Source organism: Carlito syrichta, unplaced genomic scaffold, assembly GCF_000164805.1.
Source record: "Carlito syrichta isolate Samal-C Ts95f unplaced genomic scaffold, Tarsius_syrichta-2.0.1 Scaffold153593, whole genome shotgun sequence".
Classification (NCBI taxonomy): Eukaryota; Metazoa; Chordata; class Mammalia; order Primates; family Tarsiidae; genus Carlito; species Carlito syrichta.
This window is the reverse complement of record NW_007097689.1, coordinates 12593-28784: the sequence shown is the minus strand read 5'-3', so window position 1 is coordinate 28784 and position 16192 is coordinate 12593. Positions and strand designations below refer to the sequence as shown.

Sequence of the window (16192 nt, the reverse complement as noted above, 5' to 3'; positions counted from 1 at the left end):
TGGGCTAAAGTGATCCTCTTGTCTCGGCCTTCCAGAGTGCTGGGATTATAGATGTGAGCCACTGCATTCAGCCCAAATAATTTTATTACAGTATGCTATCCTTGTTCTGTTTTATGATGTTCAGTTTTATACCCACCAGGAATCTCATAGCCATTTCTCCAGATTCTGGTATTGTTCACCCGGCCAGGAGTAGGAATATGCCAAGCCTTCTCCCTCTTTACCAAGAAGTCCTCAGAGTAAAGAGGTAGATGGGAGCTGGGGCCTAGCTGTCAGGGAGAGAGCTAGGGTAGAGGTCAGAGGTCACAGCCACATCAGGCTCCTCCTGTGCACCTCCTTGACCCCCATCCTGGCTCTACACAGGTGAGTAGATCTTGTGGGTGAACTGCTCCCACTCACCAAGACTCCCTGTGCAGAGCTGGCTGGTCAGAACGTCAATGTCTTCACCATCATTTTTGCTGGTCAGAGCCACAGAAAACAACCGGTACTGGAGGATGAGAGCAGAGCCAACTCAAATAGAAGCAGCAATGTTACTTCATTTTATTTTATTTATTTATTTATTTATTTATTTTTTGAGTTGGAGTCTCATTCTGTCACCCAGACTGGAGTGCAGTGGCCGCTCCTGGCCACCGCAACCTCGACTTCCTGGGCTCCGGCAATCCTTCCACCTCAGCCTTCCAAGTAGCCGGAATTACAGGTGTGCGCTACCACGCCCGGCTGATTTTTTGATTTACTGTAGAGATGAGGTCTCGCCTGCCTGGGCGGGTCTCAAATCCGTGGGCTCAGGCAATCCACTCACCTCAGCCTCCCTAAGACGTGGGATTATAGGCTGAGCCACCAAGCCCGGCTAACTTCATTTTATTTTTAGAGATAGGGTCTCACTCTGTCACCCGGGCTAGAGTGCAGGGGTAGGATCACGGTTCACTGTAACCTCAAAATCCTGGGCTTAAGTGATCCTCCTGCCTCAGCTTCCCAAGTAGCTGGGACTATAAGCACACACCACCATGCCTGGATAACGTTTTAAAATTTTGCAAAGATGGAGTCTCACTCCATTGCTCACTCTAATCTTGAAGTCCTGGCTTCAAGTGACCCTCCCGCCTCAGCTTCTCAAAAGTCTGGGATTAAAGAGGTGAGCTATCACACCTGATCTTCGAGCAGCAAAGGTATACTCACTTTGTTCTCATTCAAAGGGTAAGCAGAGGTAGATACAAACCTCCCTAAAACAGGCCAGACTGCAGCAAAAGGTGCAAAGGACACGGTGCTTTGTATGAAGAGAGAGCCATTTTTGTGAAGAGACTCCAAGGGGGCTTCCTGCAAGAGAGGGTCTCGATTTAGACCTGGCCTAGGGGTTCCAACTCCAGCTTTGCTTCAAGACAGTTATATGGCTCATTTTCCTTTTGATCCTCAGTTTCTGCACCTGTAAAATGGAAAAGATGACTATGTCTGCCTAATGGTATTATTAGGAGGGTCAAATAAATTGAATGACTGGATAGGGAAAACTGTAAGGCGGAAAGACAGCTTAACTGCACTGTCAATGGATAAGGGTCACTACTGAATAGAGGTCAGGCGCCGTGGTTCATGCCTGTAATCTAAGCAATTTGGGAGGCCAAGGTGAGAGGATCACTTGAGTCCAGGGGTTCATGACCACCCTAGGCAACATAGTGAGACTTGTCTCTACAAAAAATAAAAACAAATAAAAATAAAATAAGTGGAATTGTGATAGGCAGATAAGAGAAGAGATGTTCCCAGCAAAAGGGATGTTGTGAAGCCAGACTACTTCTCATATGTTCATTCATGAATACGTATTGTGCTCCTGCTCGGTGCCAGCCACCAACCCCAGGGAAAAGGAACTCAAAGGCACTTAGATGGAGGTGCTGGTGGCCAAGGTCCTGGGTGACCTCAGGAATATGGATTCTATCAAAGGGGCAATGGGGAACCATGTTAAGAAGGATGGTGACAGAGAAGCTTCTGACAGGACGGTTGTCAGAAGACCACTGGGGGGACCACTGGGGGGTGGCGCAGATTTTCCAAGGAGCAGGACAGCAGCACCTGGTTGTAGGGGAGGGTTGAGGTTGGGCCTAAGCAGAAGAGAGGACACTTCAGGGCTCCCTGCCTGACCTGCACAGTTTACCCCAACTGTGGTCTCTTAGCCTCCAGCCCCTCCTGCCACCTGACATATTCCTTCTTGTTGCCTCAGGTTTTTGTTTTGCTTTGTTTTGTTTTGTTTAAGTTGGAGTTTCACTCTGGGCTGGAGTGCAGAGTGGCCGCTCCCGGCCACCGCAGCCTCAACCTGCTGGGCTCCAGTGATCTTTCCACCTCAGCCTTCTGAGTAGCCGGAATTACAGGCACGCACTACCACGTCCGACTGATTTTTTGATTTATTGTAGAGACGAGGTCTCGCCAAGTTGGCCACGCGAGTCTCGAACCCGCAGGCTCAGGCAATCCACTCACCTCAGCCTCCCAAAGCGCAGGATTATAGGCTGATCCACCAAGCCCGGCTGCCTCAGGTTTTTCAGGGGAGTAGTGCCACCTTCCCTAACCCCATTCCCCTCCCACAACTGTGCTTCTAGGTTCCCATGCTTTGGCCCACTGCTTGGCAGCGGCTTTGTCATGATATGACATCATCCAGCAATGTACAAAGGTCATTGGGTGGATCAGGGCACTCAAAGCCTGAGCGATCATGGCTATGAGCAAGCCTCACAAAAAATCCCCAAGGCTGGGCATGGTGGCTCACGCCTGTAATCCCAGCACTTGGGGAGGCTGACACTTGCTTAAGCACAGGAGTTGTGCAGAGCCTGGGCCACATAGCAAGACCTCGTCTCTACAAAACATAAAAAAAAAAAAAAAATTAGCCAGGTGTGGTGACTTATGCAAGTAGTCCCAGCCACTCAGGAGGCTGAGGTGGAAGGATCGCTTGAGTTCAGAAGGTCGAGGCTGTGGTGTGCTGTGATCGTGCCACTGCACTCCGGCCTGGATGACAGAGTGAGACTGACTAAAAAAAAAGAAAAAAAGCTGGACTTGGTGGCTTTCACCTGTATTCCTAGCACTTTAGGAGGTGGAGGCAAGACAAGGGGATTGCCTGAATCCAGGAGTTCCAGACCAGCCTGGGCAGTTTGGTGAGACCTCATCTCTACAGTAAATCAAAAAAATTAGCTGGGCATGGTGGCATGCGCCTGTGGTTCCAGCTACTTGGAAGGCTGAGGCGGAAGGATCGCCTGAGCCCAGCAGGCTGAGATTGTGGTGGCTGTGAGCATACCACTACACTCCAGCCTGAGCGACAGAGTGAGACTTCCACTCAAAAAAAAAAAAGAAAGAAAAGAAAAGAAAAAACCCCCGGCATACTTGGAGTTGCAGTTCTCAGGGATGACTCTTGCAGTAGCCTTCACAATTGGAGCATTTGGCCGAGGAGAGAGGAAAGAGCCCAGGATGGCTTAAAACATTCTAGTCCTGAATCTCCAGAGTGTGCAGTTTGCATTTGCAAAATTGCATTTAACTCAGCACACACATGGCCAACACTCTTCTCCCATCTGAGCCAGTAAATATCCATGATACAAAGGTGAGTAAACAAAACTCTCTTTCAGGGTCATCCTGAGTGGAAACCCATTGGAAGGGTCGGGCCACTGTGACTTCTGACTCCATTGTTCAGAACAACATTGCTTCCTGTATCCTGGCCCTCCATCATCAGGCGCTAGGAAACATCAGCTTAGCTTTTTCTTGGTTCTGACATCTCTAACACCATCTTGTGTCCAACTCTCCAGCCTTTCCAATGGCCAGTTACCCTTCAGGTGGTGTTTCCTGACCACCTGACAAAGATTCTTTCCTTGACTTGACTAGCCAGTCTCCTCTGAGACCAACGTAATCCTATAAAGATTTGAACAAACACTGACGTGGTTTCTGAACAGCTCAAGATCACATCCCTAGGAAGTGCCTGTCTTGGAAAACCCAAGGCTGCCGAGAGCATTTACTGTTTGTTCCAGCCAACACCATAAGGTAGGGCCTGCCTCCCAGCTTCCAGGGGAGGCTAGGAGCCTAACATCAATAAGCACCAGTAGCAAACCCAGATGGCTTTCACATGAACCAAACTCCCCTCATGCTTTTTGTGAACTTTTTTCACTTCCCTGACTCTCTGTGTCCCACATTCCCTCATTCTATGTACAAGTGGAAGTTGAGTTCTGTTCGTGCCAGACTCTGCTCCCTATTGCAACAGTACATTACTGATTAAAATCTGTCCTTATGACTTTAATTGCTTTCTGGCTTCAGTTCTCTTTAACATACTCCATGCCAAGACAAATCAGACTGACTTTCCATTCTCAGCGCTTGTCATACTATATTTCTTTTTTCTTCTGAGACTGGGTCTCATTCTGTTATCCAGGCTGGAGTAGTACAGTGACACAATCCTGGCTCACTGCTGCCTCGACCTTCTGAGCTCAGGCAATCTTCCCGCTTCAGCCTCCTGAGTAGCCGGGACTACAGGCATGTGCCACCTTTCCTGGCTAATTTTTAAAAATTTTTGTAGATGTGAGGTCTCACTATGTTGCCAGGCTGGTCTTGAACTCCTGGACTCAAGTAACCCTGCTGCCTTAGCCTCCCAAAGTGCTGGGATTGCAGATATGAGCCACTACACCGGGCCATTATTTTACTACATTTTATTACTTATGTTCTTGTGGTTACTTATGTCTGTGGTCCATAAGATGGAACTTTATAATGGTGTGCTACCACACATCCCTTCTCATTCTTCATTCAGTGTCTTCACATTGGTAGCCTGAAATTGGCCATGGTGGGAATATTTAAACTAGGGAAGTGAATGCTCAAATCAGGGCTTTTATTTTTTCCTCCTGGAGAACCAGTTGCTGAATGTTTACCAGAATGCTGATGCCTCCCAGCCTGCTCATCTTCCACTGCTCTGTGCCTTCCCTGCCTTCCGGAGTTCTCCCTGTGGGCACCGAGGTAGGTGAGGATGGTATTTTTATCCCAGGCAAGTGTTCTTGGGCCTCTCCATTTCCTAGTGTGACCACCAAACCCAGCTGTCACATTTTATTCCTAATGATCTGTTTAACAGCCAAAGGTGTGTGAATTTCAGTCTGCAAACTTGCAAAGTGGCCAGAACCCAGGCAGAGGGGCCCATGGGGTCCTTGAGTTCTGCCCCATTCAGATATCCTCTCAAACCCATAGTCCTGTTAGGAATCAGCTCTCAGTGCCATAGGTTACTTCTGTCCACATTAGCCCCTTGAAGTCTAGTGACTCACTCTGCCACTTTCTCCATGAATCAGGGCCACCCCAGAAGTCAGGAAACCTCCCTGGCCCACTTCCTCACAATCATTTCTTGAATGAGGTTTTGTGAGTGGGATAAGGGCCTTGCTGCTGTCTGAGCCTTAATCCTTTCTGCCCCCAACACCCTTGTGTTTTTCAGATAGTGGTAAGTGTGGCCTGAACTTAGTGACTACTCATTAAGAAATAGAATATGGCCGGGCTCGGTGGTTCATCTCTACAATAAATCAAAAAATCAGCCGGGTGTGTAGCACATGCCTGTAATTCCGGCTACTTGGAAGGCTGAGGCGGAAGGATCGCCGGAGCCCAGCAGGTCGAGGCTGCGGTGGCCGGGAGTGGCCACTGCACTCCAGTCTGGGTGACAGAGTGAGACTCCAATTCACACACACACACACAAAAGAAATAGAATATGGCAAAAAATGATGGGATGTTACTTAGGTTACAAAAAGATTATGACTTTTTTCTTGTTTGCCATCTCTTGTTCTCTCTCTTTCACAGTTCTTGCTCTGAGGGAAGCCAGTGGCCATGTTGTGAGCTGCTCTTTGGGGAGGCCCACATGGCAAGAAGTTGAACTCTCCCAGCAGCCAGCAATGACCAGAGGCCTGCCAACACTAACCACAGCCTTAACCTGTTGGGTTCAGGTGATCCTTCTGCCTCAGCCTTCCAAGTAGCTGGAACTACAGGTGCACACCACCACGCCCAGCTAATTTTTAAAATTTATTGTAGAGATGAGGTCTCGCCAAATTGCCCAGGCTGGTCTCGAACCCCTGGACTCAGGCAAGGAAATATAAATTTAAGCAATAGACGATCACATTGCTTGCATACCTAAACTATGTTCATGTATCATTGTTTTAATCAAGGATTTACATGGTGCTTACCATACATTGACAACACTAACTCCCTTATTCACAACAGCTACCCATGTGGAATGTTTTTGGCATTCCTATTTTACAGGAAACTGGGACATAGAGAGTTCAGGTATTTGGTCCAAGGTCACACAGATATTAAGTCAGAACACTGGGATTTGAACTCACGTGTCCTGGAACTACACCCCTTTTGGTCAACCACTACTCTACCCACCTTTTTATGTTCTTCTTAGGTGCCTGGTACCCTGCTGAGTGCCCAGAAAAAACGTGATTTCCTTCAGTTCTCAAAACCATTGCAGGAGGTGGATGTTATCTGCATCTCCTGTTTACAGGTGAAGTAATTTAGATGCAAGATAAATGATAGCCTGTCCCAGGTCACAGTCAAGTTTGCAGACAGGATCTAGACATGATCTGGGGAACTCTAAACGTGTTCAGTTACTACTGCTGTGTAACAAACCATCCCAAAACTTGGTGGTGAAAAACAATCATTTTATTGTGCTCACAGATTCTGTAGGTCATGAACTGGGGTTTGCTTCTCCCTGCTCCTCACTGTCTTGGGTCTCTTCTAGGAAGACTTGATTACTGGGGGTGACTTGACAGCTGGGGCTAGATGTCCCATTTGCTTGCATGTCTGGTGGTTGATGATGCTTTCAGCTGGGACTTCACCTGGGTGGAAGGCCAGAACACCAACAACACATGACCCTTCTATGCTGTCTCTCTGTAAGTGCTATCTTGAACTTCCATACAACATGGCAGCTGGGTTCCAAGAACTCCAGAGAGCAAGGTGGAATTACAGGGCCTTTTATTTTTTTATTTTTTGAGTTGGAGTCTCACTCTGTTGCCCAGACTGGAGTGCAGTGGCCGCTCCCGGCCACCGCAGCCTCGACCTGCTGGGCTCCGGCAATCCTTCCGCCTCAGCCTTCCAAGCAGCTGGAACTACAGGCACGCGCTACCACGCACAGCTAATTTTTAAAAAATTTTATTGTAGAGATGAGGTCTCACCATGTTGCCCAGGCAGGTCTCGAACCCGTGGGCTCAGGCAATCCACTCACCTCAGCCTCCCAAAGCTCGGGATTACAGGCTGAGCCACCGAGCCCAGTTTACAGGGCCTTTTATGATAGCACCATTTCTGCTGTGTTCTATCAGTCAAGGAAGTCATAAAGGTCCTCCCATGTTCAAAGAGAAGGGACATAGTCCTGTTCTCATTATTGGGTAGGAAGATGTCAAGGTCACAGGTGCTCTTGCTGTGGACATCTTTGGCACATGCAGTCTTCGACAGATTGTATCAGTGGTCCTCACACTGCACTGCATGTTAGAATCACTTTCCAAAGTCCCAAACAGTTAAATTAGAACCTCTGGGACTGCGAGCCAGGCATCAGTATTTTCTGATGATTACAATGAGGCCACCTCTCATATATGCAAAGCACGTGACACATTGTCTTGCTTATGAACAACCAGCTATGATATAATAAGCAATATGGGGTCAGGTACAGTGGCACGTGCCTGTAATACCACCTTTTCAGGAGGCTGAGGCTGGAGGATCCCTTAAGCCCAGGAGTTCAAGGCTGTAATTAGCTATGATTATGCCACTGCACTCCAGCCTGGGGGACAGAGCAAGACCTTGTCTCTTTAAAAAAGAAAAAGAGCAAAAGAGGCAGGGCTTGGTGGCCCATCCTGTAATCCTAACACTTTGGGAGGCTGAGGTAAGTGGATTGCCTGAACCTGCGGGTTTGAGACCAGCCTGGGCAACTTGGCGAGACCTCATCTTTACAATAGAAATAAAAATAAAAATAAATTAGCAGGGCATGGTAGCATGCACCTGTAGTTCCAGCTACTTGGAAGGCTGAGGCAGAAGGATCGCTGGAGCCCAGCAGTTCAATGCTGGGGTGGCCATGCGTGTGCTATTACACTCCAGCCTGCACAACAGAGTGAGACTCTAACTCAAAAAAAAAAAAAAAAAAAAAGAGGAGCATCTTTTGTTATTTGTTATTGTAATAATCCCCTTTCAGGCAGATATCTGAGTTTATACTAATGAGATAGCTCCTGGAGGATAGTTACCATAGGAACCAACCTTGTAATTAGAGGGTTGAAACTATTAACCCCACCCCTCAGGGGCTGAAGGTTAATCAATCGTGTATTGGAGCCTCCATAAAAATCCTAAACAAAGGGATTTATTATTTTATTTTAGAGTTGGGGGTCTCACTCTGTTGCCCAAGTCAGAGTGCAGTAACACAATCACGGCTCACCACAACTTTGATCTGGGTTCAGGGATTCTGCCACCTCAGCCTCTCCAGCAACAGGGACTACAGGTGCGTGCCATCATGCTTGGATAATTTTTTTTGTAGAGACAAGGTTTCCTGTGTTTCCCAGGCTGGTCTCGAACTCCTGGGCTCAAATGATTCTCCCACCTTGGTCTCCTAAAGTGCTGGGATTATAGATATGAGCCACCATGCCGAGACAACAAAGGAGTTTAGACAGCTTCAGGGTTGACAAGCACATCAAGGTGCTGGGAGGGTGGCACACCTAGAGAGGGCATGGAAGTTCCCCACACTCACCCCCTTCACACATTCCTTGCCCTGTGTCTCTCTTTCATTTGGCTGTCCCTCGTTTTATTTATTTATTGTTTTGGTATCTTTTTTTGAGTCAGGGCCTCTCTCTGTCACCCAGAATAGAGTGCATTGGCACATTTGCAACTTACCACAGCCTTGACCTCCTGGGCTCAGGTGGTCCTCCTGCTTCAGCTTCCCGAGTAGCTGGGACTACAAGCATGTTCCACCACCCCCGGCTAATTTTTTTGGTTTTTATGAGAAAAGGTCTTACTATGTTGCCTAGGCTGGTCTTGAACTCCTAGATTCAAGCAATCCCCCTCAGCCTCTCAAAGTGCTGGATTAGAGGCATGAACCACCACACCAGGCCCTGTCCCTGATGTTTATTCTTTATAATAAACCAGTAAACATAAGTAAATGTTTCCTTGAATTTTTGAACCACTATAGCAAATTATTGAATCCAAGGCAAAGGTCATAGGAACCCCAGATTTATAACTGGTGGGTCAGAAGTACAGGAAGCCCCAGCTAGTGACTGTCATCAGAAGTGGGGACAGAGTAGTGTTATAAAACTAAGTTAAATTTGCTGAGCGCAGTGGCTCAAGCCTGTAATCCCAGCACTTTGGGAGGCTGAGGTGAGAGGACTGCCTGAGTTCAGGGGTTTGAGATCAGCCTAGGCAACTTGGTGAGACCTCGTTTCTACAATTAAAAAAAAATTAGCCAGGCATGGTGGTACATGCCTGTAGTTCCAGCTACTTGGAAGGCTGAGGCAGAAGGATCGCCTGAGCCCAGCAGGTTGAGGCTATCGTGGCCATGAGTGTACCACTGCACTCCAGCCTGGGTGACAGAGTGAGACTCCAACTAAAAAAAACAAAAAAACAAAAACAAAAAATTAAATTAAATTAAATTGTAGGACTCCAAATTGTTGGAGTTCGCAGAGAATTGGAGAAATACTTGGTGTGGAAAATTCACACATTTGGAGTCAGAAGTGTTGTGTGGTGGCATAGAGAAAAACAGAGTTTGTTTTCTTTGTTGGTAGCCTCAGTGGGCATTCAACACTTCACTTCTGATACCAGGTATGTGGACAAACACTAAATACATTTTACAAACACAAATACTTATCATATAACAACATACAAAATACAAGCACAAATACTTATCATATAACAACATCACACTGGGTGTTTCTCCAAATGTGCATGCTTGTGACTCTTAGTACACAGGGTCATCGTAGGTAATGCATAGATGAACTTTTAAAAAAAGTTATAGTTAGATGTTTCATTTTACAGTTAATTTCTAATTATGACACATGACTGTGGTTTTCCATTTTGGGTGGTTATATGCAGTAGCTTTCTTTTTAACTATGAGTAAAAAAGGTAAGGAGGTAATGTTTCTATGCTAAGTAAATATGGTGTAATAAGGATAGTATAGCTTGAATGCACATCCAGTGGAAACCAATCACAAAAGTGCCGTGTGAAAGATGAAGCTGGGAAAACCCTGAGGCAGATTAATAACAGTAGCTATGACTATTCCTATTACGAGCATTAACTGTAGGGAACTCTAGTTTAAAAACAGCTTTGGGTGATTCTGACATTTAGAAATAGATTACTGTATCTGAGAGAGAAGGGAAGCTGCTGGACAATCAAGATGTTTGCAGAAGCTGGGCTCGGTGGCTCAGCCTATAATCCCACGCCTTGGGAGGCTGAGGTGAGTGAATTGCCTGAGCCCACGGGTTCGAGACCCGCCTGGGCAACTGGGTGAGACCTCATCTCTACAATAAATCAAAAAATTAGCCGGGTGTGGTAGTGTGCGCCTGTAGTTCCAGCTACTTGGAAGGCTGAGGCAGAAGGATCGCCGGAGCCCAGCAGGTTGAGGCTACGGTGGCCGGGAGCAGCCACTGCACTCCAGTCTGGGCGACAGAGTGAGACTCTAACTCAAAAAAAAAAGATGTTTGCAGAACAGGTAGACAACCCCACTGTAAGTTTCTCCATTCTCTGCAAGGAGCCGGGCATTCTCTGAGTTGCGGAAACATGACAAGGAGGTTTCTATAAATCCTGAGGGGAAATGGAGTGCAGTAATTTCTCTAGTTCTCAAAGGGATTCCCCCAAATTGGGGAAACAGACATCACATACAATCAGAAGAAGGAAAATAATAAAAGGTGTCAGAGAAGAATGGACTGAGGCAACCCCTTTGGGTCCCCCTCCCACTGTGGGAGCTTTTCTGTCCTCTCAATAAATCCTGCTTTCAAAAAGAAAGAAAGAAAGAAAGAAAGAAAGGAAGGAAGGAAGGAAGGAAGGAAGGAAGAGAAAGAAAGAAAATAAGGAAGGAAGGAAGGAAGGAAGGAAGGAAGGAAGGAAGGAAGGAAGGAAGGAAGGAAAGGAGTGGAGACAGAAGAGGAAGATTCTGAACAGGATTCTTTCAAATCCAAAAGTTCTATGATGCGAAGGGTTGCCTTAATAATTCCCGGAATAACCACTTACAGGCCTCCCACGCAGAGGCTGTGCCAGGGAAGGGCGAGGCCACAGAAGGCCAATCAGAGGCCAGGAGTGAGGGGTGGTGTGTGCAGCCTCCTGACAAGTGTCAAAAGACCCAGTATACCAGGAGTGGCCACTCCAGCTGGGGACACAACATTTCCCAGCTTTTGCTTTTTCTTTTGACAGAAGAGAGGCTAGTTTCACCATTTGACAGGTGAGGAACCCAAGGCTGGGGCAGTAATTGACTAGAGTTTAGGATTCCTCCTTGTCAGTATATGATTATTTTCAGGCAGGTAGTAAAAAGGCCAGGCGCGGTGGCTCAAGCCTGTAATCCCAGCACTTTGGGAGGCTGAGGTGAGAGGATTACCTGAGCCCACGGGTTCAAGAACAGCCCAGGCAACTTGGCGTGACCTCATCTCTACAATAAATCAAAAAATTAGCCGGGTGTGGTAGTGTGCGCCTGTAGTTCTGGCTACTTGGAAGGCCGAGGCGGAAGGATCACCGGAGCCCAGCAGGTTGATGCTGGGGTGGCTGTGAGCATGTCATTACACTCCAACCTGGGCAACGGAGTAAGACTCTTATTCCAAAAAAAAAAAAAAGGAAAACGTCCAGGCTTTCAAAATCAGTCAGACCTGAGTTCATCATCCCAGCTCCTACAGTTTGCAGCTTTGTGACTTTGGGCAAATAATTTAGGCTCTCTGAATCTCGGTTTTCTGATCTGAAAAATGGGCTCAATAATAATATGTCCTGTTGGATTATTGTAAGGATTAAATGGAGCACAGCTTATAAAACACCTGTCACAGAGTAGAAGCCCAAAACATGGGAGCCATCGCTATAATTGTCTGAAGCTGACACACCGTGTCTGTCCAGGGCTGAGAGCCCACTGCACAGTGTTACTTCTGCCATTTGCTCCTGAGTTCTAGAGCTGACAGCAGTCATAAGGCCCGACTCTAATCATACTAGGGACCCCATGTGTCCCTTCTTGCAGCCTCGGCCTTCAGCCAGCACCCAATGAACATCCACTGAATTAGTAAATAATTTGTATGAAAAAGGGGGCTGGAGGGGAAATCTAAAGGAGCTGTGTGCCAAAATGATTGTGAGATCCTGGGCCCAAGCTCACCTCAAAATCCCAGAGAAGAGATTGGCCCCAGGGGGAGGTCAGGAGATGACTGCTAGGGCAGCACAAGTCAGGGGAGACTTTGAAGAGAAGGAGACATTTGAACTGAGCCTCAAGAGATGGTGGGGGAGGGGTGCGGGAAGGATTAAAGTTATCTTAGACGGAAAGGACCAGAAAAACAGAAACTTGCTCAGGGGCAGGTGGAAGAGACAGTCAGGTTTGAGACCACATAAAGGAGTCGCCCGAGATGAAATTAGGCAAACTTTAAAGGTAGCAAGTGGGAGGGGACGCACCTCATCAACAAGGGTACATGCATAGTGAACATTTGTATACCTAACCCTGAATTGTATCCCACGTCTTTAAAATAAATAAAATAAAATAAATGTAGCAAGTTCCCCATCCCTAGTGGTATTCAAGCAAGCGAGGTGATCCCAGTATTAAGTAGGGTGGGATGGGTCAGAGGTCTTTTAATGTCCTTCCTAGACGTGGATTCTATGATTGTGATTAGGCTGGACTCAGAGGAGGAAGATGGATAGAGGTCCCCAAGGGCTCAAGCTGGTCATCTGTGCATCTGCTACTGTCCTAACAGGTGCCTTGGTCCTCTGTTGATATTCTTGGGTCATTAAGAGCCATCAACTCCAAGTTCTGCAACCGAGGGGCTTATATGAAAGGGACAGGAAGGAAAAAGGCTCTGCCCAGGGCCCAACCTGGGGTTTTTCTCCCCGCTCCACTTCTGTTGAGTCTGTACACAGGCAGTGCTTCTTGCTAACTTCTTCCAGTACTCACTCTCTCCTGCTTCCTTTAATAATATAAAACCCTGTCCTCACCCAAGTCTTGGCAACCATGTGGCTAAGCAGCTAAACACTACATTTCCCAACTTCTCTTGGGTGTAGCCATGTGACTAAATTCTGAACATGTGACTAAAATCTGTACAGATGTGATGTGTTCTACTTTTCGGCTATGTCCTAAAAATGAATAGTTGTGGCCTCTCCTGGTCTTTTCCTCCCTTCCTGAGATACAGGTGTGATAGTGGGTCCTGGGCCTCAAAGCAGAAGCCCTGTTTTAAGGGTGGCAGAACAATTAGCTAAAAGTAGCTAGAATCCCTGACACAACGGGGTTGCCATTTGAGCCCAGAAGTACTTGCTCTTGGAGCTGGTAAGCAAGAGAGAAATAGATTTTTACCCTGTTTTGTTTGATTCTTCATCACAGCAATCCAAACCTACCTCTCAATCAATACATCTTAGCTCTAGCCACACTTTGTTTGCTTCACATTCTTCTCAAACTCTGGTCCCGAGACTGATAACACTGGGTAAGCATCTTCCTTCCCCAGCTGACCTCCCAGAGTTCCATCTTGGCAGCCCTCTTGGCAGGGGATCCACCCCATACTCGAGGACAAAAACAAGCCTTGAATCTGAGCCCTGAGTAACTTAGGTCAAATTCCTTAAAAGGTGATTTTTAGACCAAGTATGGTGGCTCATACCTATAATCCCAGAACTTTGGGACGCTGAGGCAGGAGGATTGCTTGAGCCCGGGAGTTTGAGACTAGCCTGGGAAACACACAAGGAGGCTTAGTCTCTACAAAAAAACACAAAAAATTAGCTGGGTGTGTTGGTGCAGCCCTGTAGTTCCACCTTCTTGAGAGGCTGAGGATGAAGGATTGTCTGAGCCCAGGAGTTTGAGGCTGCAGTGCAGTCAAGCCACTGTACGCCAGGCTGGGTGACAGAGTGAAACCCCAACTCAGGAAAATGGTTTTATAAGAACAGAATGTAATCCATAAGAATGGCTAGGATTTGGGGGAGGCTTGTTTCATGTACAGCATTGCAAAGAAACAGAGGAAATTACTTTGTACCCCAAAAGAGACCACAGAAATGTATGCACCAAAATATATGCACACAAAACCCCAAACCAAACAAACCAAAAGCCACCGTCACAGCACAGGCCCTACAAAAACAGGAACTCTCCCCATCCCAGATCCATACGCCAATAGAAACACACACCAAAAATGCCTCATGCAAATGCAAACACATGCAGGCAGAAACATGTCCAAACAAAAACACACAGAGCCAGGAAAAACACACATACACATGAGCTGCAGCTGCTGCACTTTGTTTATTGTGGCGGCTGCCACCAGGGAGCTCCGGTGTCTTTTCTCAGGGTACTTTCCTGACTCTGTTTCTCTGTTCCCTGACTCTTGCTCCCCATCTTTTCCTTTTGCTGGGGTTGGAAGTACTTTCTTCACAGCCCCTGGGAGCTGTGGGGTAAGTCCTGGGGGGAGGGGTGGGTAAGCAGGCCTGGATGCTGTCTCAGGTCCTCATTCCTCCGCAGTCCTGTCTCCATTGCTGGGTGTAGTGTCCGTGGTCTGGTCTCATCTGGGGGGAGGAAAGCAGGTGGTAAAAGGAACAGAGACCTGGGTTCTAATACCTCTCCTACTCACTTGCTCTGTGACTCCAGGGAAGGACCTGGCCCTGTCTGGCCTCAATTTCTCTCTCTGTAAGCCAAATTTCCCTCTAATTAGAAAGGTTCTGTCTTTCTCCTTTGCTCCAGTCACTAGGGAACTTAGTTGAGTGTATGTCTCCTATGTTGAGACGATGATTCTTTGATTGCTCCCCCCACCGACCATACACATTCAGGCCTGTTCTTCAAGACAGAAGCATCACCACGGGCTCTCTGGAACCCCCTGACTGCTTACCTCCAGCTCTGTCTCAGCGCCGTGCCCCTTGCTTTTTCCTCTCCGAATTCTGGAACTTGGTCACCAGCTTCCTCTCGTGCCCACCAGGGCTGGGGCGGTTGGTGTAGGTAGCAGCTTCTCTCTTGGTGCGACCTTTTCGGCCTCCACCTCCTGTAACCGAGGCAATCGTCAGAGGCAAAGTGGGCAGAGGCACAGTGAAGCCCTCAGAGGAGAGGTAGGGCTTGCTGGGGTGAAAAGAACAGGGAGGATGGGGAGTTGTCACTATCTAACTTTGGGTTAGTCATAGCCCCAGCCAGCTGTCTCCCCATCTGTGGAATGAGGGACCCTGGATGCGTGTGAGGTTCTAAGGCTAAGACAGTGCTCAAGGGATGAGGGATTGGAGGGCATGACCTTGACCCGGCTCAGTGGCTCATGCCTGTAGTCCCAGCACTTTGGGAGGCTGAGGTGGGAGGATGGCTTGAGCCCAGGACTTCAAACCAGCTTGGGCAACATAACGAGACTCCATTTCTATTTTATAAAAACAAAGAAAACATGAAAGGGATGACCTGAGGGGTCAAGGGAACGGGTTGGCTAGAAAAGGGCACGGGATGGGAGGAGTCCAAAAGAGGTCTTGATTAGGGAGAGGCAGGAAGGACCGTGAAGGTGGCAGTGGGCCTTACCCAGGTAGGAATGGGTCAGGCTGTACAGGTCGTACTCATCCAGGTTGGGGTCCTCATCCTCTGGGCCTGGGGGTTGCCGGGAGGGACTGGCTGCTTGCGGGAAGGTGGCCATCATGTCTGGCTTGCTCTCACTGTCCCTCTTCTTCTGAAGCTTTGTCTGTGTCTGGTTTCCTGACAAGTGCCTCTTCTCTCCCAGTCCACTGGCCCCAACTTATAAGGCTGTGTCTCCTCCTCAGACCACAGTCTGGCTCTGGCCCATGAGGCCCTGTCTGATGCAATCTGGCCCTTTCCCAGAACCCAGCTCCGTAAATACCAGTCACAAGAGGAGAAAAGAGTCTGTCCTGTGAGTCCCAGCCCCCTCACCTCCTCCCTTTCACTGGGGCTCACCCAGCTGGGTATTTTTCCACAGAGGAGATTCCCGCCCCTGGGGGGAGGAGGAGGAAGAGGCAGGGTAAGACCATAAACAGTCCTTGGGATCCTGGCCAGAGGGCCACCTGCCCCTTCTGGGCCCGGGGTTATGATCACACAACTGACCGCCCCATCCCAATTCTGGCTCAGATTCAGGAAATGAAGGAGGAT

General features: G+C 47.9%; 1 protein-coding gene across 1 annotated transcript; it reads right to left on the bottom strand.

Annotated features, from left to right (window-relative positions):
• Positions 1 to 14355: 14355 nt before the first annotated feature.
• NUPR1 (nuclear protein 1, transcriptional regulator) lies at positions 14356 to 15916 on the bottom strand. The gene is made up of 3 exons (XM_008050681.1): positions 15614 to 15916; positions 14955 to 15104; positions 14356 to 14634 (listed from the first exon to the last, which is right to left on the bottom strand). The coding sequence occupies exons 1-2, from the start codon at positions 15726 to 15728 to the stop codon at positions 14968 to 14970; spliced, it is 252 nt and encodes an 83-aa protein (XP_008048872.1). The 5' UTR covers positions 15729 to 15916; the 3' UTR covers positions 14356 to 14634; positions 14955 to 14967.
• Between the last annotated feature and the right edge of the window lie 276 nt (positions 15917 to 16192).

What these genes read in the sequence shown, in the direction of transcription:
- NUPR1 (XM_008050681.1), bottom strand. Translation starts at nt 15,728, where the DNA reads ATGATGGCCACCTTCCCGCAAGCAGCCAGTCCCTCCCGGCAACCCCCA. An exon ending in CCTGACCCATTCCTACCTGG is followed by an intron (nt 15,105 to 15,613) that starts GTAAGGCCCACT and finishes CCTCGGTTACAG; the next exon opens with GAGGTGGAGGCCGAAAAGGT.